The 27385-nt window shown below is 38.1% G+C and overlaps 1 protein-coding gene across 1 annotated transcript; it reads right to left on the bottom strand.

Moving 5' to 3' along the window:
- Window positions 1–18640: 18640 nt before the first annotated feature.
- On the bottom strand, window positions 18641–27300 carry LOC148126757 (vomeronasal type-2 receptor 26-like). The gene is made up of 5 exons (XM_087923140.1): window positions 27241–27300; window positions 24025–24345; window positions 22262–22474; window positions 20596–20722; window positions 18641–19551 (listed from the first exon to the last, which is right to left on the bottom strand). Exons 1-5 carry the CDS (start codon window positions 27298–27300, stop codon window positions 18641–18643), a joined length of 1632 nt encoding a protein of 543 aa, XP_087779266.1.
- Between the last annotated feature and the right edge of the window lie 85 nt (window positions 27301–27385).

Raw genomic sequence — 27385 nt, 5'->3', positions numbered from 1 at the left:
GTAAATTGATCAGCAATGTTTTGTTCAGTCATACAATATTCCAATCTTATTAAACCATCCTTTACAGATTGCCTTACATTCAGATATCTAAGATCTGTATGCTTAGATCTCGTTTTTACAGCAATATTTGTAGCCATCTGCATGGCTGCTTGATTGTCCTCATACACAACAATGGAATCATTAACAGTTAATCCCATATCCAACAACAACTGTTTATACAGAATTAAATCAGTACATAATAAGGATAGACATGAAAATTCTGCTTCCATTGTGGACGTACTTATGTGTTGCTGTCTAATTGACCTCCAACCAATCAATGCTTTTCCTAAAAGTATAGCTGTTGGGTATATGGATACACCAACCAGGTTTGGGTTGAATAAATATGTAAACCTAGGATTAAGTGTTTTGTAGCTTTAAGCAAGAAACTGCAATGTCATTGTGGGTGCGGTTGCAGGCAGCAATAAAGGTAGGAAGGGAAACGTAATAGCTCCTGCTTCTGGATGCACCTGGTTCTGTTCTTGGTCTGCTGCCTGCTGTGCTGGAACGTCTATCTGCTTGCTTTTGGAGGCTACTGTGCCAGATACCATTTCAACTGAACACAAGGACTGTTTACTTGGTGAGCTGTTTACTCAGCGTTGTCTTTGAGAGAAAGGTATCGGGAGGAGAAGATTTACAAGCAGATAAAGACATTGTATTTACTGTTAATGGACTTGATAACTGGATTGATATACTGGATACTGACATATGGACTGAATGACACTTCTTAATCTCTGTGTGTATTAAATAACTATTTAAAACCACAAACAGTGTTTTTTGTCTCCAGTGTGTGTATACTCTTGGGCCCAGCCTCTCTCTCATTTGGCTGCCTGGCTTGACTGCTGCTGCATACTCTGCTTGGGGGTTTGTCCCCAAACACTAACATTGGTTATGGGCCCAGCAGAGCGCACAGTCTAACTAACCAGGATATAGCAGTGAGAGCTGGTGGGAGTTGCACACTACTGTAAATACAAACTGTTTGTTAAATAGTTATTTTTTCACAAGAGCAATGGCACAAGTTAATTTGCCAAGTCTGTCCATGATATCCAGACTAGATGGTACAAACTATGTTTCATGGTCAATGAAATGTAGTTTACTTCTACGAAGAGAAGGTTTGTGGGACATAATTACACACCCACCAGATGTATCCAATTTGGATCCTACTGTTGAAGAGGATGCCAGAAAGATACAGGACTATAAACAAAAGAATGAACAGGCTTTGTGCATCATAGGACTGACTCTCTCAGACCAGCAACTGATACATATTCGTGGAGAGGATAGTGCTGCCAAGTGCTGGGATAATCTTAAGAAGATTTATGTTCGAGACAGTGTAGGAGCTCATATCAATCTTACACGGAAGCTGTTTAGAACACATCTTGAGATAAATGGAGACATGTTAACTCATTTAAACTGTATGAAAAGCATTTTTCAAGAATTGCAAGAAAAAGAGCTTATATTTAATGAGTTGCAACAAGTATACATTATACTGTCTTCATTGGATCGAAGCTATGATGATTTTGTGACTGCATTAGAGGTGTTGCCAAAAGACAGTTTATCAATAACTGAGATAACTGGCAGGCTATTAGAAGAAGCCAGAAGAAGGAGTGAACGTGACCAGCTGAGAGCAGATAAGCCTAATAAGGAAGAGAAATTATCTTCAAGGCCTGAAAGAAACCAGCTATGCAAGGTAAAGCACCCGGAGGAAGAGAAGTTATCTTCAACGGCATACACAATTAAAAAGTGTTTTAATTGTGGAGGCAGAGGACATTTGGCAAAATTCTGCAGGAAAGGAAAACGCCAGAATTTAAAGAAGCCAAGGAAATCCTTTGAACTAGCCACGTTTAGCAACTGTGATGTGAAGAGTGATTTATGGGTGGTGGACAGTGGAGCATCCCACTGCATCACGAGAGATAAGACAAAGTTTATAAAAATGTCTACAAGCTCTCAGCATATATCACTCGCGAATGGTTGGCATCTCAAGGCCAAGGGTGAAGGTATTGCATATTGTCCATGTTTAAACCAGAAGATAAAGATGTTATATGTACCACAGTTAAAAATGAACTTACTTTCTGTAAAAGTATTAGATAAACTAGGATATGTGGTTACATTTAAGAATAATAAGTGCATACTGGAAAGAGATGGCAAAAAGGTAACTGCAGCTTTAAATGGAACATTATATGTCTTACATGATAGTAAGAAAGGGGAGGCACAAACTGTATTTAATAATATCAAGCCTCATGATGAATGTATCCATTTATTGCATAGGCGTTTGGGGCATGTGAATTTTAAAATGCTAAAACGCACAGTAGAGTTATCTGAAGGAATAAGGTTAAAACCCTGTGATAAGTATTTGCGTTGTAATGTCTGTTGTGAAGATAAGAGTAAAATAATGCCTGCAAATAGGCTAAATGGTTTCAAAACTAAAGAACCTTTAGAAGTAGTATTTGCAGACATTATAGGTCCAAAGAAACCCAGTATGGGGGGTGCTCGATATATACTGAGCGTTATGGACCATTACTCTAGATATGGGTTTTGCTACCTAATGAAAAGCAAAACTGAAACATATCAACATTTCTTCAACTGGTTAAAGTTTGCTGAAAGAAAAACCAAACGGCAACTTATAACTTTGGTGACAGATAATGGTACGGAATTTGTTAATAGCAAATTCCAGAATAGATTAAAGGCAGCTGGTATAGAGCATAAGACATCTGCACCATACAGACCACAACACAACGCATTTATAGAGAGAAGAGGCCAAACACTACAGGCAATGGTTAGAACAATGATAACTGATTCTGGATTACCTGATTCTTTGTGGGGGGAGGCTGCAATGTGTGCTAATAATTTATTAAACAACGTGGTTAACTCAACTACTGGTGAAATACCATTCACCATGTGGCATGGCAGGAAGCCTGATCTGAGTTACCTGCACACATTTGGTGCACCAGCATGGGTGCATATCCCTACACAACTCAGGCGTAAAGGGCAACATAGAGCTAAACAATTATTCTTCGTTGGTTACCAAGCTAACCATAGGGCATATAGATTTTGGGAGAAAGGCACATCTAAGGTGTTATGTAGTGCTAATGCCCAATTTCTAGAGCACGTAGGATGGGATAAGTTAGAGCAGGATAACAATAACGAGGTGGTTATTGAATCATATAGAAATCCCATTAAGTATCCCTGTAACTTTAAAAATAATGTAAAGGAAGAAGTACAGGAAGAAGTACTGCCCCTAGAGGAACAAATAGCTGAGGATGAGGAACAGGTAGTAACTCAACCAAGCCCTGTAATTCCCAGAAGAACTACACGAGTATCTAGACCGCCTGATAGATACCAGGCTAATACAGTGTGCCAGGAAAATAGAGTTCCATCTACTGTGGATGAGATAATAAGATATCCTTCTAAAGAGAAAGAAGATTGGTATGCAGCAATTAATAAGGAATTGAAATCCTTGAAGGATATGAAAGTGTATGAAAACGTGAGATTACCTAGTAATGAAAAACCCATTGGCTGCAAATGGATTTTTAAAATAAAGACAGATAAAGATGGAAACACAATCCATAAGGCAAGGCTAGTAGCCCAAGGTTTTAGACAAAGTGCAAAAGACTATGATGAAGTATTTGCACCTAGTCTTAAAGCAGCAACTTTAAGGGCAGCATTAGTGTGGGCAGCAAGCAAGCAATATATAGTTAACCATCTTGATGTGGAAACTGCTTACTTGCATGCTCCACTAAGACATACTGTTTATATGAAAAGGCCTAATGGATTTAAAGGAGACAATAATAATGATTGTTGGTTATTAAAGAAGAGCCTTTATGGTCTTAAACAATCGGGCTATGAATGGAACCAGTATATTGTAAAGGAACTGACCAATATAGGGTTTAAAGCTGGTTTAGCCGACCCATGTCTGTTTAAGAGAGAAAAGAATGGGAAGATATCATTATTATTGTTGTTTACTGATGATATTGCTCTGATAACTAAGACTAATGATGAAGCAAATGAAATAATTGCATCATTAGCCGAGAAGGTAAAAATCAAGCAATTAGGGGAGATAAAGAGATATCTAGGATTGAATATATTGAGAACACAGAAAGGTTTTAGGATATCTCAGGAAGATAAGATATCTAAATTGCTAATAGATTATAAAATGGAACTTTGTAAGCCTGCAAAGACTCCAATGAGTCAGGATATTTGCAAAATGGATACACAAAGTCCCAAATGTGATAAGGCATTATATCAATCTTTGATTGGTAGCTTATCATATATTAGCAATTGGTCAAGGCCAGATATTGCTTTTAGTATTAATCAGCTGGCACGACACAATAATGACCCGCTTCAATGTCACTGGATAGCATTGAAAAGAATCCTAAGATATCTTAAGGGAACATTACACTATGCACTGTATTTAGAACCAAAAGGTGATCTCATATTGAGTGCTTATGCAGATGCTAGTTTTGCAGCAGAAAGAGATACAAGAAAGTCGACTTCAGGAACAGCCATAATGCTGGGTAAGACATTAATTGGTTGGAAGTCAATAAGGCAACAGCATATAAGTTTGTCTACTATGGAGGCAGAATTCTCCTGTTTATCTTTATTGTGTACTGAGTTAATTATGTACAAACAAATGTTGAATGATATGGGTATAACTGTACATTACCCCATAGTTGTACATGAAGATAATCAGGCAGCAATTCAAATGGCCACTAATATTGCAGTTAAAACGAGAAGTAAGCATACAGATTTGAGGTATCTGAATGTACGACAATCTGTACAGAGTAAATTGATACAGCTGGAGTACTGCATGTCGGAGGACAATGTAGCTGATCATTTTACTAAAGCCCAAGGTGCCATTAAGCATCTAGAAAGTTGTGAAAAATATGGGTTTAGAATGTAAAGGCATTACATATTTATATCACCCAAAAGGGGAGAATGTTGGGTATATGGATACACCAACCAGGTTTGGGTTGAATAAATATGTAAACCTAGGATTAAGTGTTTTGTAGCTTTAAGCAAGAAACTGCAATGTCATTGTGGGTGCGGTTGCAGGCAGCAATAAAGGTAGGAAGGGAAACGTAATAGCTCCTGCTTCTGGATGCACCTGGTTCTGTTCTTGGTCTGCTGCCTGCTGTGCTGGAACGTCTATCTGCTTGCTTTTGGAGGCTACTGTGCCAGATACCATTTCAACTGAACACAAGGACTGTTTACTTGGTGAGCTGTTTACTCAGCGTTGTCTTTGAGAGAAAGGTATCGGGAGGAGAAGATTTACAAGCAGATAAAGACATTGTATTTACTGTTAATGGACTTGATAACTGGATTGATATACTGGATACTGACATATGGACTGAATGACACTTCTTAATCTCTGTGTGCATTAAATAACTATTTAAAACCACAAACAGTGTTTTTTGTCTCCAGTGTGTGTATACTCTTGGGCCCAGCCTCTCTCTCATTTGGCTGCCTGGCTTGACTGCTGCTGCATACTCTGCTTGGGGGTTTGTCCCCAAACACTAACAATAGCCATTCCTGAAGTTGATTTCCTAGTGTTTATATCTGTTGCAAAACTTGCATCAGCATATGCACTTAAAATCAAATCATCTTTTGACTCCAAATACAACGCATAGTCCTTTTAAGATATCTTAAGATACGTTTTGCTGCTTGCCAGTGTCGTTCAGCGGGTTCAGCGTTGAATCGAGCCAATTGATTAACGCTATAGGCAATATCTGGCCTTGACCAATTACTAATGTACAATAGACTACCAAGTAGCGACTGATAGATAGTCTTATCGAATTTTGAACTCTGAGCATCAGTGCGGCAAAATTCCTGACTCATTGGAGTTTTTGCTGGTTTACAAAGTTCCATCTTATATGTTTTTAGTAATTGATAAATCTTATCCTCTTGAGATATCTTATAGCCACCATTGGTTTTATTTATTGTCAATCCGAGATACTGTTTTATCTCTCCTAATTGCTTTAATTTTATCCTCTTACCTAATAATGATATTATTTCACTAGCTTCATTATTAGTTTTTGTAATTAATGCAATATCATCTGTAAACAACAATAATAATGACGCTATTCCATTTGTCTCTCTTTTAAATAAAAATGGATCAGCTAAACCTGCTTTAAACCCTATATTGTTTAACTCCTTAACAATATATTGATTCCATTCGTAACCAGATTGTTTTAATCCATAGAGACTCTTTTTAAGTTTCCAACAGTCATTATTAGTTTTATCATCCTCAATCCCTACAGGTTTCTTTAGGTATATAGTGTGCTGCAATGGCGCATGCAGATAGGCAGTTTCTACATCTAAATGATTTATGATATAGTTTTTCTTAGCTGCCCACACTAAAGCTGCTCTCAAGGTTGTTGCTTTTAGACTTGGTGCAAACACTTCATCATAATCACATGCAGTTTGATTAAATCCTTGAGCTACCAACCTAGCCTTATGGGTAACAGTCCCATTTTTACCTGTTTTTAATTTAAATATCCATTTACAGCCAATGGACTTTTCACCTGGAGGTAATTTAGCATTCTCATAGACTCCCATCTGTTTTAATGAATTCAGTTCCTTTTGCATTGCTGTATGCCAATTCTCTTGATCCTTTGCAGGATACATTTTTAGTTCTTCCACAGTAGTTGGAATTTTACTAACTTGGCAAACTACACTTGCTTGGTACCTATCAGGTGGTCTGCTTTCATGTGTTGACTATCTAGGTAGTACAGGGCTTACAGGTGGACTTTTATCTATCACCTGTTCCTGGTTATCTATTTCTTCCTGTTCACTTATTTCTTCCTGTTTTGGTCCTATTTGCTCTTCCTTTACTTCCTCTTTAATTGGACTTTTCTTATTACTGATATGGTGGTTTGGTCTTTTGTAGGTTTCTATAATTACACCTTTATTCGAATCTTGCTCCAGTTTTTCCCATCCTACATGTTCCAGGAATTGTGCACTAGCACTACAGTAAATTCTTGTTGTATCCTTTTCCCAGAACCTGTAAGATTTATGGTTAGATTCGTAACCTACAAAAAATAATCTTTTAGCCCTATGCTGTCCCTTATGTCTCAGTTGTGTAGGAATATGCACCCATGCTGGTGCTCCAAATGTGTGCATGTAGCTTAGGTCAGGTTTTCTATCATGCCACCGTGTGAATGGTAATTCACCTGTTGTTGAGTTAACAACATTATTCAATATATGATTACCACACATTATTGCTTCTCCCTACAAATTTTCAGGTAATCCTGAATCCGACAACATGGTACGAGCCATTGCCTGTAGTGTTTGGCCTCGTCTTTCTATAAAGGAATTATGTTGTGGCCTATATGGTGCAGACCTTTTATGTTCTACACCTGCCATCTTCAGTCTATTTTGGAATTTATTATTTATAAATTCCGTATCATTATCAGTTACAAGAGTTACTAGTTTCGTTTTAGTTTTTCTTTCTGCAAACTTCAACCAATTAAAGAAATTTTGATATGTTTCCATTTTACTCTTCATTAAATAACAGAAACCATATCTAGAATAATGATCCATTATACTTAATACATAACGAGCACCTCCCACACTTGGTTTTTTAGGACCTATAATATCAGCAAATACGACCTCTAGAGGCTCCTTAGTCTTAAATCCATTAATTCTATTTGCTGGTATTACCTTGCTTTTTTCTTGACTGCAAGCATTGCAGTGCAAATACTTACTGCAAGGCTTCAGTTTTATACCTTTAGACAGTTCAACCGTTTGCTTGAGCATTTTAAAATTTATATGCCCTAAACATCTGTGTAACAAATGTATGCATTCATCATGAGGTTTAACGTTATTATACACTGTGTTAGCCACCTCTAATTGATTATCATTTAACACATACAATTCACTTTTTAAAGTTGCAGTCACTTTTTTACCTTCCTTTTCTATTATGCAGTTTTCTCCCCTAAAGGTAACTACATAACCTAGTTTAATCAAAACTCTAACCGAAAGCAAATTAAACTTAAGTTGTGGTACATATAACATTTTTACATTTTCTTTTATGCAAGAACAATATGCAGTACCTTCAGCTTTTGCTTTAAGTTTCCAGCCATTAGCTAACGATATCTGCTGTGAACTCGTGGACATCTTAATAAATCTTTTATTATCTTTTGTTATGCAGTGCGATGCTCCACTATCTACAACCCAAAAATTATTATTGTTCACAGTTTTGTTGCTATACATGGCTAGCTCTAAGCATTTTTTATCCTTTTGATGCCTTTTAGCATTCTGGCTGGCATTTTGGCGTTTTGCTTTCTTGCAGAATCTAGCCAAATGTCCTTTTCCTCCACAATTAAAACATTTTCTAATTGTGTAGGCTGACGAAGATAATTCCTCTTCTTGTGGTTGTTCCCTTCTGAGTTGATCCCTTTCAAGCCTTCTCCTGGCTTCTTCAATTAATCTGCCAGTAATGTCAGTTAATGTGAGGTTATCTGTTGGCAGCACTTCCAGCGAAGTTACATAGTCGTCATAGCTCTCATCTAATGAAGACAAAATTATATAAACCTGATGCAGTTCAGTGAAGATAAGCTCTTTTTCATGCAGCTCCTGAAAAATCCTCTTCATAGTGTTTATATGAGTCAACATGTCTCCATTCTTTTGAAGATGTGTTCTGAACAGCTTCCGTGTAAGATTTATATGTGCTCCTACACTGTCTCGAACATAAATCTTCTTTAAATTCTCCCAACACTTAGCAGCTGTTTCTTCTCCACGAATATGGACAAGCTGCTGGTCACAGAGTGTCAGTCCTATTATACAGAGAGCTTGCTCATTCTTCAGTTTATATTCTTGTATTTACTGAGCATCATCTTCATCCTCTGGATCCCAAGCATCTACCTCTGGTGGGTTTTGAATTATACTCCACAAACCTTCTCTACATAGAAGTAGACTGCATTTCATAGACCATGAAACATAGTTTGTTCCATCCAGTTTGGATATTAGAGACAAACTTGGTAAATTGACTTGTGCCATCTTTCTCTGGATATTAAACTATAATAAAACACAGCTGTCTGTTTACAGTATTGTGTAACTACACTAACTCTCACTTTATATAAGCCTGTTATATCCTGGTTAGTCTGACTGTGCAACTGGGCCCATAACCAGTGTTAGGGATACACCCTAGCAGAATCTGCACAGCAGTCAGTCAGGCAGGCAAAATATGTGAGATAAATGTTTTGTAGCTTACACTCAGTAAAACAGATACACAGTGCTAATTAAATAGTTTATTCCAGTAAGAGTTATAGCATAGTCAAACAGTCCATATATCATTCACTAGTTCAGTCCGTCCAGGGATTATTCAGTTGCAAATTCCAGTGTTGAAAAAGAGAGGTCAGTAAACTTACAAATATCAGTCCAGTAATATATCTCCTCGCAGTAGAGATATAAAGAAGTCAAAAACTCCTCTCTTCCTTCAGCAACTCAGCAGTAGGGGAAACACGCAGTTAACAAACCATCAATCCATGCAATCCAGTAATTGTCAGGTTCTCTTGCTCCCTCTTATGGTGGTTTCACACCACACCCAAAATTACATGCTTTGCAGTTTTAAAGTGACACACACTTAAACTTACAATCATAGTTTATATATATTATTTTACCCAAACTACGTTAGGTAACCTATGTTATTCCTAACATTTTCTTTTCTCCTTTTTTCCTTTCACATTTCTGTCTTTCTCTTGACTTTTAGGAACTCCTAATTATACTTCATGGGTTTGACTAAAGCTTAAAATATTGCAGCCTATAATGTTACACTTTTTTTCCCCTATCCACTGATTTAAAATATATAGCCACTCCCCATAATCACTCGCCTTGATTCTACCTTCTGTTTGGCCACCAAGAATTGAGAAATGGGCTATCCTGTTCTTGATACTTAGACTGATTGCTGAGTATTTTTACTCCCCTATGGCTGGTGACATACTAAGAGGGGAAGAAACCAAAGCTAGAAGACTCAACAAATCACTTTTTCTATCCCATATTGTTTTTGCTTAATCCTGGGGATCCAAGGATATGTCTTGAAAAGAATACAGTAGAAGAAGAATAGTTAAGATCAACTAGGACAGCAAATATAAGGCTGATATAATTTTCTGCTTACTCTGGGCAATGAGGAGAGATTTTATTTCAATGATCGGCAAATATTTTGGTTTCTCTCATGGTTTTATAGCTGGCTGATCCTTTTCCTAACACCGTTGTAGAAATCAGAGCCAGGAAATGAGACCAAGCCAGCAACACCAAGATAGGGAATAAAAAACTATTGCCAAACTATCCAGTTCAGAATGTCTGATGATGAAAAGTCCTATGACACAGACATTGATGTACATGTACAGAAACACCCATCTTCTGCAGCTTGAAACGTGGCCACTTCAGCCATATTTTTCTGAACATGCAGTTTTCTTGGTGCCCTCACTAAATTAAGATTTCTTTAGAAATGCTTTCTTTTGGAAGTAATTGCAAATTCACAGTTGTGTCTCCTGGTCTTAGTTTTTCAGTTTGATATAGTGATTCTCTGCTCTCTTTTTCCTGCTCCCTGATCTGCAGAGCACAAAACGTTGCAGCAGGAGCCACACAAAGGATCACAAGATCTGGCTTGTAATCTAATGAGGAGATGTTTGGCTATGTTCCCAGCTAATTGTTGTTTCTTAGTGTTTTTAGTCTTGATGCAATTCAGTCTGAACTACACTGTGTTGTTTCTCTGTGCCATAATATACTAGTTGTTTGGATATGCTATGGAACTATGTGATCAGGCTTGATGAATTGACAGTTAAAGCTTGACTATTAATGAGTAGTTATGATTGGCTTCTCCTCCCCTTCTCTCCCTCAGGCTGACCCCAAAGAAGCCTCTCCTATGTTATCCCCTTCTTTCCCTTTCAGGTGGGGAGGGGGAGTAGAAGTCTAAACTCCAAGCCTGCAGGCCGGATGAGTCATGCACTGGCCATGCCCACACTCAAGTGGCAGTTGGAACAGAGTTCTTTTCAGGTAGGGAGGGGGAGTAGAACATCTAACTCCATAAGCATCAGAGCATGTTAATAATAATATAAGAAATACTAATGATCTGATAGCCATTTCAAAAAACCCTTTCTTAGCAAGCACCTAGAAGCCAACAGGAACATATGTGCCAAATTTCAAGTTTGTAGGCTTTACAGTTCTGGAGATTTCGTGATGATGTGTGAGTGATATTTCAGTTTTATATATTTAGATGTGGGTATATGCATAATTTTGTATTCATTTATTTATTTTGTCATCTTTATGTAGTGTATATTGGAAGTGGTGACCCTTTGAGAGCTGTATGCAATGAAATTTCATTTTAATGTATGCCATCAGTACATTCAAAGTGACAATAAAGTTATTCTAAGTCTTAGTCCATAGCATAAAATAAAACATCTATAAAGCTAACTCATAATTAAAAAAAACATGTTGTACATAGATGCCAAGGACATGAAAGAAACGTGAAGATATGAAGAAGAAAATACTATTTCAAGTCTTTTTATACCTACTATTTTCCTCCAGATTTATTTGGTGATATATCCTCTGAACAAACAAACAAAATTTACAGCCTGAAAGTAAATTCATTTTACATTCCTACCTGGGGGATTTTGTAGATGCTCAAGATGGCTGACACATGATTAAAGAGCTCAGAATCAGTCCTTTCGAGCATGACCACCAGATTTGTTTGTTTTCCGCAACTATAATTTGGGACACTGTCCTTTCCTGTAGAGAGCAAGTCCATCATGGCCTCATATGTCATTCTTGCACTGAAAAAGTTCTCATAGATATTGTAGCTAAGTTATGTAAGAGCCTCGGGCTCTTGTTGATCTCATGAATGGCAAACAAGAAAGGCAGAACTTGCCAGTAGCTCATATATTCCAAACTGCAATGATAGTTTGTGCCATCAGACATTTACTGCACCATTAAAAACAAATCATCATCATCATCATCATTTTTGATAGAATGCTTAGAACCTGTTATTAAAAGCTCAATTTCTTTGAAACCAAGAATCCTTGTTCTCAAACTATATAACAAAAAGAAATGCTTTGTATGTCAGAGTCAAAGAGCTCCTACTAAAAAGTCAAAAGCTGATCCTATTATTTTCCCACAAGTGTGACTCAAGAAGATAACTTGGAAAACAAAATTATAGGAACTGGTAAAAGAAAAGTGAAAGTTGGAAAGTTTCTTGGCAATTGCTAACTGAATTTTTGAAAACCAACCACTCCCCATAGAACAAAAGAGCCTTCATATGTTTATACTTCCTATGGTATTAACTGAGAAGTGTCTGATGGCTTGGTTCAAATAGTGGCAAATTCAATCTGAGTGTGTGATCTTACTTGCTAAGTGATGGTCTCCTTCTCAAGATCCAATAGCAAGTCTGTTGCATAATAGCTATGTCATAAATGTGATTGTCTTTAGAGAAATCAGTAATTTTTTATTTTTATTTTTTTAAATTTTTATTGGTTTTTAAGACGAACATAGACAAACAAAACATTAAAACATCAAGCCATCTTCCATATATATATACATACAGTGTGCTGGTTGGTTTACAAATTGTTTTGTGCTTCCATTTCGTAGTCTTCATTTACAATCACATTGTATATATTCTCATATTTTCAATCAAGTATTAAATACATTAATATCATTGTTAATCAATCATTTGACTATACTTTTATTCATTCATGTTTTATGAAATAATCATATTTTACTTAAATTGTTTTGTGACAGTTCATATTATCATCTCAAATCTATCCAACAATCATTTTGTAGATGTAATAAGAAAAGAATACATCTATATATATTTATTGTTTTCTAAGAATCTATATATTTCATTACCATTTATTTTCTAACCACTGATAGAATAGATCCCAGATTTTAAGAAATCGTTTATCATCTTGTTCTCTAATTTCAAATGTCAATCTACTCATTTCAGCACGTTCCAATATTTTCTTAATGATTTCCTCTTGTGATGGTATTTTCTCATTTTTCCAATTTTTAGCAAATACAATCCTAGACGCCATTAATACATTTACAATCAGGTATTTCAATTATTTACTATATATTTCAGGTAAAATTCCCAATAAAAATATCTCTGGTTTTAAATCTATATGCTTTTTTGACATTTTTTCCAACCACACATGGATTTTAGTCCAGTATTTTTTAGCATCCGCACAAGTCCACCACATATGGTAATATGAGCCAGGTGTCTGATGACATTTCCAACATTTTTCTGATTTGTTCTTGAACATTCTTGTAGGGGGAAAATGCCACCTGTAAAACATCTTGTACAAATTTTCGTTATATGCTGTTGACATTGTCATTTTATAATTTTGAAACCACGATTTTTGCCATTTCTCTAGATCAATCCCATATCCAAAATTCTTCCCTCAAGCAATCATAGTTTCTTTAACTTGTTTTTCTTCTAGTTTAATTTCTAATAAATATCCATACAATTTTTTAATCACCTTTTCATCAGCACCTGTCAAAATCTTATCTAAATCAGTCAGTTTATCATAGAAACCTTCTGTTTTAGAGTCTTTATCATACCTTGAATGTATTTGTGCATATGAAAACCAATTCATCTTTATACCTTGTTCCTCTAATTTTTGTATAGATTTAAGTTCACCCTTTTCATTCAATATTTCACCATATCTGTTTGTTCCTTTTTATATATTATAGGATAAGAAAATGCTTCAATAGTTGATAGCCACACTGGAATTTTCAAATAGCATTGTCTTTTAATCTTCTCCCAGTTTAGCCACAGAGACTCCCGTATATAATGTCTTCTAAAATACCCCTGTGATTTAGTTTCTTTATACCACAGAAAAGCATGCCACCACACCCAACAACAGATCATGTCCTTCTAATGTCAACAAACTAGTGTTTCTCAATGTTATCCATTCCTTAACCCACATCAAATTTGTAGCTTGGTAATCCAACTCCCAATTAGGCAAACCAAATCCTCCTTTTATTCTAGCATCTTGCAAAAGCTTTAGCTTTATTCTCACTTTCTTTCCTTCCTATATACATTTCAACACAGTTTTATTTAAATCTTCAAAGTAATCTTTTCCAAGCCTAATTGGAATTGTTTGGAACAAATATAAAATTCTGGGTGATATATTCATCGTGATTGTTGATATTCTCCCTATTAATGACAGTTGTAAATTTTCCCATTACGCCAAATCTAACGCTATCTGCTGCTTAAGTTTGATATAATTATTCTCTTTTAGCGAGAAATCAGTACTTATCACTTCCTGTGACACATTTAGGTTGGTTTTTGGCAAAAAGCTTTAATTTGGTTAGTTACTTAACTCATTTCCACAGTTTCTTCAATCCTAGAACCATTAAAAAAACACATGGAATAGGATTGCACAAAAATTGGCACAAAGAAAGGAAGCAAGGAAAGAAGGAAGGAAGGGAAGAGAAGGAAGGAGAGCATTAGATCGAATGGAGAGATGAGAGGAGGGCAGCCTCACTGCCTTATTTTATGGTAAAATGAAATTTGCTGACTCTGTCAGCTAAGGATGTTCTCAACCTTAGCACTTTTAAAGTGTAGATTTCAACTCCCAGAATTCCCCAGCCAGCTCAACTCCACTTCAGGGTATCACAGTTTTGTGAACAACAAGACCCTACTCACCCAATAATCATTTTGTGAGAGTGTAAACAACCCGCCCCCCAATTTTAGTTCTAGTCTTTACTGAAGAACTAAAACACCCACCCATATTGCAGCTTTAAAAAAATGCATGTTTTCTCTTCTAAGCCTTTTTCTTAGAGCAAATTGGGATTAAAATAAATGTGCCTAAAAGAGGCTAGGAATTGGGAAATGAGAATCAATTGCTACGAAATATCTATGGAGGTTCTCAGCCATCCATGTCATAGTCATTTCAAAAGTGCTTTTTCGAAAAGGTAAGTGGAGTTTCAGTCAGAACTGAAAAGCTTCTTGAATGAGAAGCAAAATGTCTTCAAGAAGAAGAAAAAAGAAAGAAAAGTCCAGCTGTCTTTTGAAAAAAGCACTTTTGGGATTCCCTATTAAAATGACATTGGAAGGTTAAAATCAGTGAGCGTCACAACCATATATGCTATAATTACCTTGAAAATCTATGCATTGGAGGCTGGGAGAAAACATAGGATTGAAATATAGAATTCAACAAAGATATGATTCCACTAATCAGGTAGTCTCCTGGCTTGCAGAAATTAAATTTCTTCTTTCGTTCTATTAGCTCCTTCAAGGGGCATTTCATCACTATGTTCACATAGGGAAATTGGAGCAGAAGTAGAAGCAGAAAGAACCACACTTGTAGAAGCAGCAGTATTTGACCTAGCATGATGGAGGAGATCCTTGCTATAATTCTTTCTCACAGGCACAGAGACCTGCTGAATTACAAGGAAGATTTGCTCATAAAAGAGCACAGCTGTTCTGAAGATGGTCTGGCTTGGCTCCAAAACTGGAAAGGTAATCTTCAATCTCAGATTAGCAGTCTGCCTAAACCAATTCCATCCTCTACTCTCAGCACAGCATGGTCTATTTATGGACCATGTTGTCAGGTTCTGCATATGAAATGTTTTTTTTAAAAATTATTTACCCTATGTTGCTTTCAAGATTGAATAATTGCAGTTGGTGGAAATCCCATAAGCATTGCTGAAAAGATGATTAAATTGCCATGTTTTTAATAATGAGAAAGGGAGTTGGGAATCACTGTTGCAACAAAGGTGTGTAGCTGGATAAAAGATGACTCATGTTACATGACTGATGGGCATAATTCCAGTTTTAAGAAAATTAACAATGGAGAAGTTTGGCTTCCTGTTACTCAAGAAAATTATTCTTGAGCTAATAAAGACTATCATTTGCTAAAACAAATGAACACATTGTTCAGCTTTAATTATGCAGTAGGGACATTGCATCTCCTTACACTGTCTTGGTGTGCATGGCAATCTTCCTCCTAAATGTAGGTTATTTTGAATAACAGAGTTGGGAGGGACTTTGGAGGTCTTCTAGTCCAACCCTCTGACTAGACATGAAACCCTACACCACTTCAGACAAATGATTGTCCAACATCTTCTTAAAAACTTCAAGTGCTGAAGCATTCACAACTTCTGGAGGCAAGTCGTTCCACCGGTTAATTGTTCTCACTGTCAGGAATTTCTCCTTAGTCCTAAGTCGCTTCTCTCCTTGATTAGTTTCCATCCATTTATTTCATTTTTATTCATTACATTTATATGTCAGCCACATTTCATCCCATAGTGTTGGGTGATCTCACCCAACAGTTTTATGTAGATCTTAAAATGGAGTGGAGAATGTAGCAAGCCCTGGGTGCCCCACAAAGGAGTAGCCATGGATAGGATCCCTCAACCCCTATTAATACCGATTGGAACCAGCTGTGGAGAAAGGAACAAACAGGTGCAACACTATGCTGCTCAGTCCCAAATCCCAGAACTGGCCTAAAAGGATGCTATGGTCAATATCACTGAAAGCCATTGAGTGGCTTTCTCCCTTGAATTTAGGAAAAAGAAGTCATCATCCACATGAGGCCAGAATGAGGACTTAGAAAGCTTCTCCTTATTTCCTGGTTGAATCTCTCCTTGTTCAGTTTCCATCCATTATTCCTTGTCTGTCCTACAGGTGCTTTAGAAAATAGCTTGACCCCTTCCTCCCTATGGCAGCCCCTCAAATATTGGAAGACCGTTGTTCTGTCTCCCTTGGTCCTTCTCTCAATCGACTTCCTCTCTTACTGTCAAGCACCAGGAAACCAGGAGATTCAGGCAGTTCAAATGAGTATAAAGATTTATTGCAAGCTTAGATTGACAAAAATCTAGCTTCTAATGGTCAAGGGAAATGAGTGGGAATTAAGTAAGGATTCAAGGTGGGCTGAACTTAGATCTCTTGTGAGTGCATGATACAACTCACAACTTATGACATGTTTGACTCCACTCTCAGGCTCAGCCTGGTCATCTCTTATATGTACTCACTACCAATACACAGGTGACCGGAAACTCTGAAACACTGAGTCAGAGGTTATCTGTCATTGCCTGCCAAGGTAGGCATCATAATGGCAAGAAAAACTCCTCATGTGGACATGCTGCCACCACTGACATCCAGTCAGAAATTGGTGTCAGATTCTCCAGATCCTCTGTGCTGCTTTGTCTTCAATAACTGATTGGTGGTGCCCATAGCCCAACACCAAATTCTGGTAATAGTTTTATAGAATTAACGATCAAAGGAAGAACAAGGGACATCAATTAAAATATGAACATGAAATGAAAAGAAACAAAGCATTATTCATAAGGAGACACTGAAAAAAGCATTCACCATCATTAGCAACAGATATTCATCTCATGTAAAAACTAGATCATGAAAGATTCCCAGTGCCAGTTTATCCATACTGCTTTCAGAAAACATACCTTATTTTTTGGAGTATAAGACACTCCAGAGTATAAGATGCACCTAGCTTTTGGGGAGGAAAAGAAGAAAAAATCTGCCTCTGCCTCCCAGTGTCCATTCAGTATTTCATCTGGACCATTTGCCGCCACCACCCATTCACCATGGCCTGTTCACTGCAGCCTGTTCACCGTGGTACGTTCGATGCTGCGGTGACCATTCTAGAACAGCTGATCGGTGCCACACCACCCCCCTCCCCCACTGCAATATTCACTGTATAAGACGAATACACATTTCCATCCACTTTTTTGGGGTGGGGGGAGCGCGCCTTATACTCCGAAAAATATGGTATATATTAGCTACATGATTTTAATGTAATTATTTCACAGAATATTAAACCAGAAGATTACTTTGTCAGTTTCATTACAAGTAATCCTCACTTAATGATAGTAATGGGACCTTTATTTCAGAAAGCTATTGCATCACTTAGTAACACCAGTCCTAACAGTCATACATTGCTCTTGTTAAAATAGAATTATGGATCTGTCAGTGGAGATTCTCAGTCATCCAATTCATGGCTATCCCAAAAGGTGCTTTTTCAAGAGACAAATGGACTGTTTGGTTTTTCTTTGAAGAAGTTTCATTTCTCATAAAAAAAAAAGTTTCTTCAGCTCTGGATGAGAAGCCAAAGGTCTTCAAAAAAAACCCCAGAAAGTCCAATTGCCACTTTAAAAAGCACCTTTAGGATTATGGATAATTAAGAAAAGACATTACACGACAGGGGATTGAAGTTTCCTTCCAACTTCCCACAAACAAAATCAATGTGGAAGTTTCTTGGGCAAAAAAGTAATGGGGAATAACCTATTGAATCAGCTTCCCTGCCAGTTTATTGGTTTTGGTTATGAGAAGCTAGCAGGGAAGCTTACAAATGATGATCATGTCACCACAGGATGCTGAAACCATCTTGAAAGCTAGTTGACAGATGCCCAGATCACAATCATGTGACTTTGGGGGTATTTAGATGACTGTAACTGTTAGGACAGCTTCTTCAACACTGATCTAAATTCAAACAATCACTGTATGAGTGATCCAAAACTACCTGTAGTTAGCTGTTATAATTCAGAACTCACATTCATGGACAAAGATTGTTTAAAACACCCAAAAAGGAGATTACTTACAAGGCATAATGTTTATACCTGTAAATTATACAAAAATAGTTTCTAAAAATCAGGAGCCCGCCAAGCTTTTCATCATTAGATGCTCCTTAGTGTTCATATCAGGTCTCAGAATAATGATGTAACATTTTGGGACAAAAATACAACCCAGTAAACCAAGGCTGGAGGTCAGGATAGAGAAGATTTGCACGGCTACCATGTATTTCCCTTTGGTGCTCAGGTAGGTGGGGACAAAGGAGATCCAAACACTGCAGAAAACCAGCATGCTGAAGGTGATCCACTTGGCTTCATTGAATATTCCCGGAAGCTTGCGGGCCAGAAAAGCCACCAAGAAGCAGATGGTAGCCAGAAACCCTATGTAGCCAAGAGCAGTGTAGAACATGGTAACTGAGCCTTCATTACATTGCAGGATGATCTGTCCCGGTTGAGAATGTAGGTCAGAATGTGGAAATGGGGGCGAGATTCCCAGCCATAAAAGGCAGATGCCCACCTGAACCCCTGAACAGGACAAGACAGTGGAGTTGGCCAGACTTTTCCCCAACCATTTTCTCATCCTGCTGCCTGGTTTTGTGGCCAAAAATGCCACCACCACCATGATTGTCTTGGCCAGCAAGGAAGAGACGGCAACTGAGAAAACAACACTGAAGGTGATTTGTTGAAGAAGGCAGGTCATTTTCTGGGGCTGACCAATGAATAGAAGGGAGGTCAAAAAGGAAAGCAGGAGAGAGACCAGAAGAATGTAGGTGAGATCCCGGTTGTTGGCTTTGACTATGGGAGTTTCTCGGTATTTAATGAAGATTCCAAGAACAAAGGCAGTAATTATGGATAAGGCAATGGCAAAGAGAGTCAGGATGAGACCCAAATTTTCTTTATAGGACAGGAAAGTTATAACTTTGGGAATACATTGATCTCGCTTCTTATTGGAATGCTGATCATCTGGGCACTTTTCACAATGGGCTGCATCTGAAAAACATTATCAAGCATCAGAGGTGGGCTGTGTTCTGACCCAAGCTTTGTAAATCATAATTAGTCATGGACTTGTGTTAAAAGCACAACCCATTTTATTGCAACGCTGGGAATTGCTTTCATTCCCAGCCGGAGCTAATCTTAAACAATCCCCCAAGATAAGCACACACCTTTTAGTTCTGTGGAGTGCTGCCAAAAACAGAAGTATCCAATTAACTATAAAAGAAACCAAACGAAGTACAAAAAAAAAAAACCACAATCAAAGTACACAGAGCTTCAAAGATGACTCAGAACCGATCAACCTATTTTGCTTCCTGCAAAGGTCTCGTCATTTAGGTCTGAGTTTTATCCATTATGGGTGAGGCAATTACCTCCCAGCCTTACTCCCGAGTCACCCCTTTTGTTTCAGCTGCTCTTGCCTTCTAGCAGTTCTGTGCACACGCGCACTGGGAACAGGCTCCCCTGGTTCCTCTGCCTCGCTGCTGCCAGACTCCGAAGGCTCCGAAGGCAGCACTCCACTCCCAGATGGTCCTGGCCCATCCCTGCATTGGACACAGGAGCCTTGTCTGAGTCCTCTCCAGACTCCCAGAATGGTTGCCTTTCTTTGTCACTGTCCGATTCTGCTGGGTCTGTACTAGTTGCCGTCGAAACACAACAGGCTGCTTCCGGTTTGCACTGGTTCTGGTGAACCAGTAATTAAGATTAGGTGCAGTTTGGTGAACCAGCAAATCCCATCACTGGCTGGCCCCATTCCTCACCAGTTTTTTTGCTTGTTCCAGGCCATTTTCAGGCCATTTTCAAGTTGTTTTGGGGGCCATTTTCAAGCTGTTTTCAGGAAAAACGGCCTGAAAATGGCCCGAAAAACAGCCTGAAAAATGGCTTGCAAACCAGCCTGAAAAACGCCCTGAAAAACAGTCTGAAAAGCAGCCTGAAAACAACCCAAAGGAAAAAAAAAAACACCTTTGCCAAATGTTGACAGAAAAGTAAGAGTCAATTTTGATTACATCCTGAATTTGTCTCTTTTTGTCAAATACCACCTACCTTCTTGTACTGAGATTGTTCCTTCCATACACAGAGAACAATCATAGCAACAAACTGGTGCTCCCACAATCATAACCTTGGCATGTCCAGGGTAACAACTTTCTGTACATCTTGAAGAAGGCGCTATCTAAACATAAAAATAAAGATCACTCGGAGCAATCTAGAATTGAGGAGAAATTTCCCGACAGAAATATTAGTCAGTGGAACAAGTTGCTTCCAGAAGTTATGAATGCTGCAACACTGGTAGTTCTTAAAAAGATGTTGGATAACCATTTGTCTGAAATGTTATAGAGTTTCCTGCCTAAGCAGGGGTTGGACTAGAAGACCTCCAAGTTCCCTTCCAACTCCCCTATTCTGTTCTGTTCTATTCTATTCTATTCTGTTATGTTCTGTTCTTTTCTGTTCCATTCCATTCTAACATATGAATTATATAGTTTTATTTCAATGAACTGGTTTCTGGAAACCAAGAAGCACATGGAAAAAACTCAGCCATGGAATAGTGGCATAGCAATTATTGATGGATATCTCTGTCTTCTTTCCTTTCTATCTGCTGAAGGTAACATCTAACATGGACCTTTAGGGAACAAGACTCTCCACAGGAATAGTAAATGAAAGTTGATTCTCTTTCTCTGTAAATCTTTATAGTCAATCCAGAAAGATTGTGTCAACTGTCTCACTGCATTAACAGCAAAAGAAACTCCTGGGACTTTTCCTCCCCCAGGAGTATAACTTTACTGAAAAGCCATAAGGGTAGGAAAGTAGGAAAGTCAGTTCTGATGTTTTTGTGTACAAACAGGATAAGATATCTTTTTCTTCCACTGCCCCTGGGACTCCCATTGTCCATTGTCCACTAATCAATTGCACTTGCTTTATTTTGGAAACAACCTGTCTACTTCGGATGTTTTCAGTCGATGACCTTGGGGTTTGGGTCTGTCTCACACTTCCAGGTGGCACTCTTGCATTCCAAAGTTCCCTCCCAAATCTCCTTTATATTCCAATGGCTTCCTTCCCTCCTCCCGTTACTTTGTCTGGTTGCCAGCAGGGCTGCATTGTGAATCAACCATGACACATTGTTTTCTATATCCTGAAGAAAAATGGTTCCATTGCAAAAGGTGCCTGTCCTTACCGCATGTGTGAAGGGCTATAGCTACTTTCTTCTTTTTTCGTGTGGGAGGAGAAAATTTCCAAAATCTGCCTTTATTTATGGTGGCAAGAGTCCCTATGTTTCTCTCCTGTAACTGAACATTGTATCATCATATATAAATGTTTTTTTTTTCATCCGACTTCATTCCCTCCAACACATTTTCAACTTGATATCTTTCCCTTGTGAAATTCAGTGGCTTGTTCTCTTGAAGCTTTTATTGTCTTACTAAATATAATATAATGTAATATAATGTTTCATAGTTCATTCATTATAAAATCATATCGTGATTTAATAATGTAGACTGTAAAGGCCCCAACACAATTGATGATGAGGCAGTTTGTGGGAAATTACTGAAAACCTCTAAAGACACATAATATTTTATGAATTATAGGGGTTTAGATTTCCTCATTTGGAGGGTATGTGGACTATAATCAATAAGAATTATTTTGTAGAGCAGAAAATGTGGGGAGATAAAAAGGAGATCTCAAACCAAGCAGCTTCACCTGCCTGACCAAATGATACTGGCCACAGGATGGCACTCCGATTGATGGAGACCTTGATTTCAGAGGAGGCTTCTCTTTCTACACTCCCAACTTTCACCCAAGGAACAGAAATGTTGGAAGACGTTTTCCAGTTTACAATGTCAAAGTCAGCAGTAGGAATTCTGTTTTCATCCAAATAAATCCCATCCCTGGAAATGTTGTGAAGCTGAAAGTTTCTCAGAAACCAATGAAGCTGCAAAGACATAGAAAAATCCCATTATTGACACATCAGCTGAAACTGGGAAATTGTCAAACACTGACAACGTAATCATAACCAAAGAAATCCCCTCTAGATATGGAAATCCTTCACAGCTAACATGCCAACAATTAACAACAGAAAAAGAATAAAAGGATTACCCTACATCATGGGTGAGAAATCTATATTTCGTCCTTGGATCTCCAAATATTTCTTGGAGCAAACACATCAGTTGGCACATCCACAAAAATCACAAACAAGGGACTTAGTTCCCTATCAGTACTGCTGCCTCTCTATATATCAAGGGATAGCCACTTTCAAACCACTGGATGCCTGTTTTGCTACCTGGCTTTTTGAAATTAACTTCAGCTTAGGTGAAAATTCTTCTAACAATATGTAATAAACTGTTCTTAACAAAGTATAAGTAAACTGAATGAGGAACTTATTTTCCAAAGCTCCAGAGGGCAAGACTAGAAACAATGGATGGAAACTAATCAAGGAGAGAAGCAACCAAAAACTAAGGAGAAATTTCCTAGCAGTGAGGACAATTAATCAGTGGAATGGTTTGCCTTCAGAAATTGTGGCTACTTCATCACTGGAAGTTTTTAAGAAGATGCTGGACAGCCACTTGTCTGAAATGGTATAGGGTCTCATGCTTGAGCAGAGGGTTGGACTAGAAGACCTCCAAGGTCCCTTCCAGCTCTATTCTGACTGATTGAATGAATCTTGAAAGAGGTCTAGATTTGCATTTTTGCTACTCACAAGAACCTGATTGGAGGACTGCTGGAGTATCCCAAAGCTCATTTAATTTGCAAATAAGAAACATTGCCTTGTCACTATTGAGGTGTCTCTTCCATTACAGCATTCTAAACGAGCACAGGTAGTGTCAATTTGGAAGAGTTCTTCCCATAATGTCTCTGTCACTCTCAAATACTATAAACTGGACAGTTGCTATTTGGAGTATCTCACCCTTCTCTGCACGCAATTTTATACAGTGAAAGGGGAACCCCAGTGGAACCTCAAAGGAGAAAACTTACTTGCCATGGCTGTATAAACTGGAGTGACTGATGGTGTCCAACCCGCATTCTCCTCTTATTCAATTGGGAGGAAGAGGCAGCATTGAGGACCAAAGCCACAGCTTGGATTGCTTTGGAAATACCGGAGCCATCCTCAGCTAACCTTCCTGCAAGCATATCATGGGGCGGTAATAGCCTCTTCTCTTTCTCTGTGCATCTTTCCCAAACTTTCTTAGACAACCCAGACCTTGAAAAGGAACACTGGAATGCTTCCTTTACAAACTGTTTCTCACTAGAGGAATATGAATTAAAGTTATAATATTGTGTCTTTGTCTGGCCAAGGAAGGAAAACAAAACATGTTTACGCTGGAGATCAATATTTTTGGAAAACATTTTTATGCTTAAACTTGACAAGGTTGTTGCAACCCACACTTTTCCTGCAATGAATGTGTTCCTCCTTTCACTAAAAAATATTACTGATAGTAGCATTGCTGTGGCCTGAAAATCCAGTTGAAAAACTATAATTTTTACTTCAGTGTTGATAAGAAGGTCTATTATTTTCCTTTTTTCTTGCTCAAACATGTCCCCGGTACGTATATCCACATTTGTTGCTGGGAGGGCCTCTGAGAGGACAATGCAAATCCCATTTTTTACCGCTAAAGTTTCCAGACTTTTTTTAAAGTTTTCTCCTCTTTCGTTGTCCTGAGAAAGGAGGCTGAGCCACGTCCATTGGAAATGCAGGAGCAGCTTGACAATGGCTGTGTTAGGAGGTTCTTGTTTTGGGGTCATCCGGTAGAAAAAAGGAAAATGATGGTTTGGCTCAGGTATGTGGCTGAAAACACCAAAGTTGATCTAAGATGAAAGAGAAGATATTGGGAGTTAGTGTTACTTTTAATCCTCAAAGACTGATGCTTAAATGTAAGGGCCTTTCTCTAATGCTGAGAGAAAATTATAGAAAAAAAGTACCAAAAAGTTGAAATTAGCTGGGTCCCTTAATGTTCTCTACTCTGTTCCTTTTTGCTTCCTTTGAGGCCAGGAACTTCTGACTTAATCTATGGGTGATCAACATGGTTGATCCTCAAGCTACATACACTTCTGACAAAACCCTATCCAGACAGCTAGGTCTGGGTGATGAAATGGATGTGGTGAGGCACTATTGCTATCAACAGTTGAGGCTGGATTCACTTGAGCACTACACACTCTGTGGGTCAGCTACATAGTACATCAGGTTCTGCAAGTGTTTCAGGTCAGATAAGAGCATCTTAATTTATTAGAGTAGAGAACTCTCCTGATTTAACAGGGATGCATAAAGGGAGAACCACATTCAGATTCTGAGTGACTGCTAAATCAGACACTCTACTGTGAAACTCCAGCTACTCTATGAAAGTACAACGACTGATCCTTTTGCTCAGGGCTGCAAGTGGTTCAGGTCAGATAAGAGCATCTTAATATATTAAAATAGAGAACTCTCCTGATTTAACAGGGATACATAAAAAGAGAACCACATTCAGATTCTGAGTGACTGTTAAATCAGACACTCTAGTGTGAAACTCCAGCTACTCTATGAAAGTACAATGAGTGATCCTTTTGCTTAGGGATCTATACATCAACAGGCATTTGAGCAGTTGAAGGCAGACCTTATAAAGTACTTGGCTTTGGGACTTCTACAATATAGAAAAGACTTTTACTTGCTTTTAATTGAAAAAAAGAATTAGGGACATGGTGTTTTAACACAACAACATGGGGACTCCTATAGATGAATAGGCTTATCCTTATTTATGTGCATTGTCAGCAACAAGTTAGTTACTGACCATGTAAAGGACATTCTGTTACAGTATGATGTCATTATATATGTACATAAAGTGCAAGGTTTTCTCAGTCATGAGAATCTTTTATCCATCTTTGAACTACTCCTTCTATCTTATGACATGCAGCTTTTACAGAATCCAAGGGTAACAATTCATAAATGTGCTCCTAAAAATCCAGTTAAATATTTCCTTCCTCTCATTACAGAGTATCAGGACTGTTTTTTCTTTTACACTAGCAGCAACAATGCTAAGATAGGATTTCAAAGAGGAAGTTGAAAGAGAATGTAATTATTCCAAGGATGGATTAAAGAACATTTTGGGAATCCCCAATAACCAGTAGCTCAGAGGTTCAAGCAGAGTTGGACAGATGAAGGAATTCATATAACAAATATATATTTTTTGTCTTTTAATTACACCATAATCCATTATGTTGGGGTGGAGTTGGGACAACTGAATGGAAGCCAGATTTACAGGCCAGATGCCCTTCCTGTCACCAATGCAGAGTTCGCAGCAGATAATTACTCATAGTGCCTAGGATCAAACTCACAGCCTCCTAACTGAATTCATATAAAAGATATACAGTCTATTTAGGGGTCAAGCTAATTTCTAAAGCACCTGAAGGCCAGACAAGGAATAAGGGATGGACACTGAACAAGGAGAGATTCAACCTGGAAATAAGGAGAAACTTTCTGACAGTGTGAACAATCAACCAATGGAACAGCTTGCCCTCGGAAGTTGTGGGAGCACCATTGCTTGAGACCTTCAAGAATAGACTGGACTCCCATCTGTCAGAAATGGTGTAGGGTCTCCTGCTTGGGCAGGGGGTTGGACTAGAAGACCTACAAGGTCCGTTCCAACTCTGTTTATCTGTTATCTGTTTCTGTTAATCCACTTCAAGGGAAGAGGATTAAAGCCATGTACCATCCAACACCGTTCAAGGAAGTACCTTTTCTAGATGATACAGATTGATTTTGCTGATATGCCCCCATGTAAATAGAAGAAGCATCTGTTGGTTTCTCTATGGACCTTTAGTAATTATGGGGAGGATTTTGCTACTAGAAGTGCAGGTGCTAAGTGATGTTGATTGACCTGGTACCAAAACGGGATTTTTCAGTACTGATCCATTCAAGCAGAGGGAGTCACTTTAACTTGGGTCATCCAAACAATAATCATGCTCTGGGCATAGAGTGAAAGTATCATTGTGCTTACATCCATATCCATCCTCTTTTGCCAAGAGTATTGCTTGGCCAAACTACTAGAAGTAATTGGTTGGTATTTGTCTGCAGTGGTCAGAGGATTGCTGGTCAGTCCTGAGGGTTAAGCTAGGAGATCTTTACAGACCCCTTTAACTTTTTCATTCTATGATTTTATGACCAAACCCATCTTTTTCATACTGGTCATCAATTTTTCAATGTATAACTCACCCATTCAGCATCTATACATTGTCAATTCTCTTTTGTCTTTCTTTGTCATGCCCATTTTTAAAGTACCCAATGACCACCATCTCCAACTCATTTTATTATCACTTTTGAAAAACTCATACTTTTATTTCCCAAAACAGCTATTGTGGGTTTTTCAACCAAAATATCCTGCAATAAGCCACATTTTACCATGTCCTTTCTCCAGGCATTTGTGTGCCATAATATTTCTCCATCCTTTCCCCGACATTAGTAGAACCTGAGTTCATTTTCATGCTTTTTATTTCTTTGAAGAAAGGCTCTTCAGTGGCAGAAATGGAGAAATCACAAACTAAAGACATTGTTTCCAAGCCATGTTGTGGCAGGGAGACTAAAATCATATATATGCCCTTTTTGGGGAAACAAAATTATTTCAGGTATCTAATTAATATTATTAATATCTAATTACCTTTTGGAGATAACATGAGGTCTGCAGTCTGGGCTAATTTGAAGATAATACAACATGGAATTAAGCTTCATACCTGTGGAATTTTGTAGATGCCCAAGAAAGTAGAAATATGATCAAAGAATTCAGTATCCATCTCTTCAAGAACTGCCAGCAAGTTCTTCTGTCGTCCACACCTGTAGTTTGGGACATTCTCTTGCCCTGTAGACAGCAAGTCCAAT

This window comes from Pseudonaja textilis, chromosome 2, assembly GCF_049901715.1.
Source record: "Pseudonaja textilis isolate UNSWEBS1 chromosome 2, rPseTex1.2, whole genome shotgun sequence".
NCBI classification, from domain to species: Eukaryota; Metazoa; Chordata; class Lepidosauria; order Squamata; family Elapidae; genus Pseudonaja; species Pseudonaja textilis.
This window is presented reverse-complemented; position numbering and strand designations above follow the sequence as displayed.

Excerpts from the sequence above, each read along its gene's own strand:
- LOC148126757 (XM_087923140.1), bottom strand. The coding sequence starts at position 27,300 with ATGGATACTGAATTCTTTGATCATATTTCTACTTTCTTGGGCATCTAC. Across the intron at positions 20,723-22,261 it reads GGAGTGCCATCCTGTGGCCA|ATAGCGCCTTCTTCAAGATG; the intron begins GTATCATTTGGT and ends TTTTATGTTTAG. Across the intron at positions 19,552-20,595 it reads AACAATCTCAGTACAAGAAG|ATGCAGCCCATTGTGAAAAG; the intron begins GTAGGTGGTATT and ends AATGTTTTTCAG.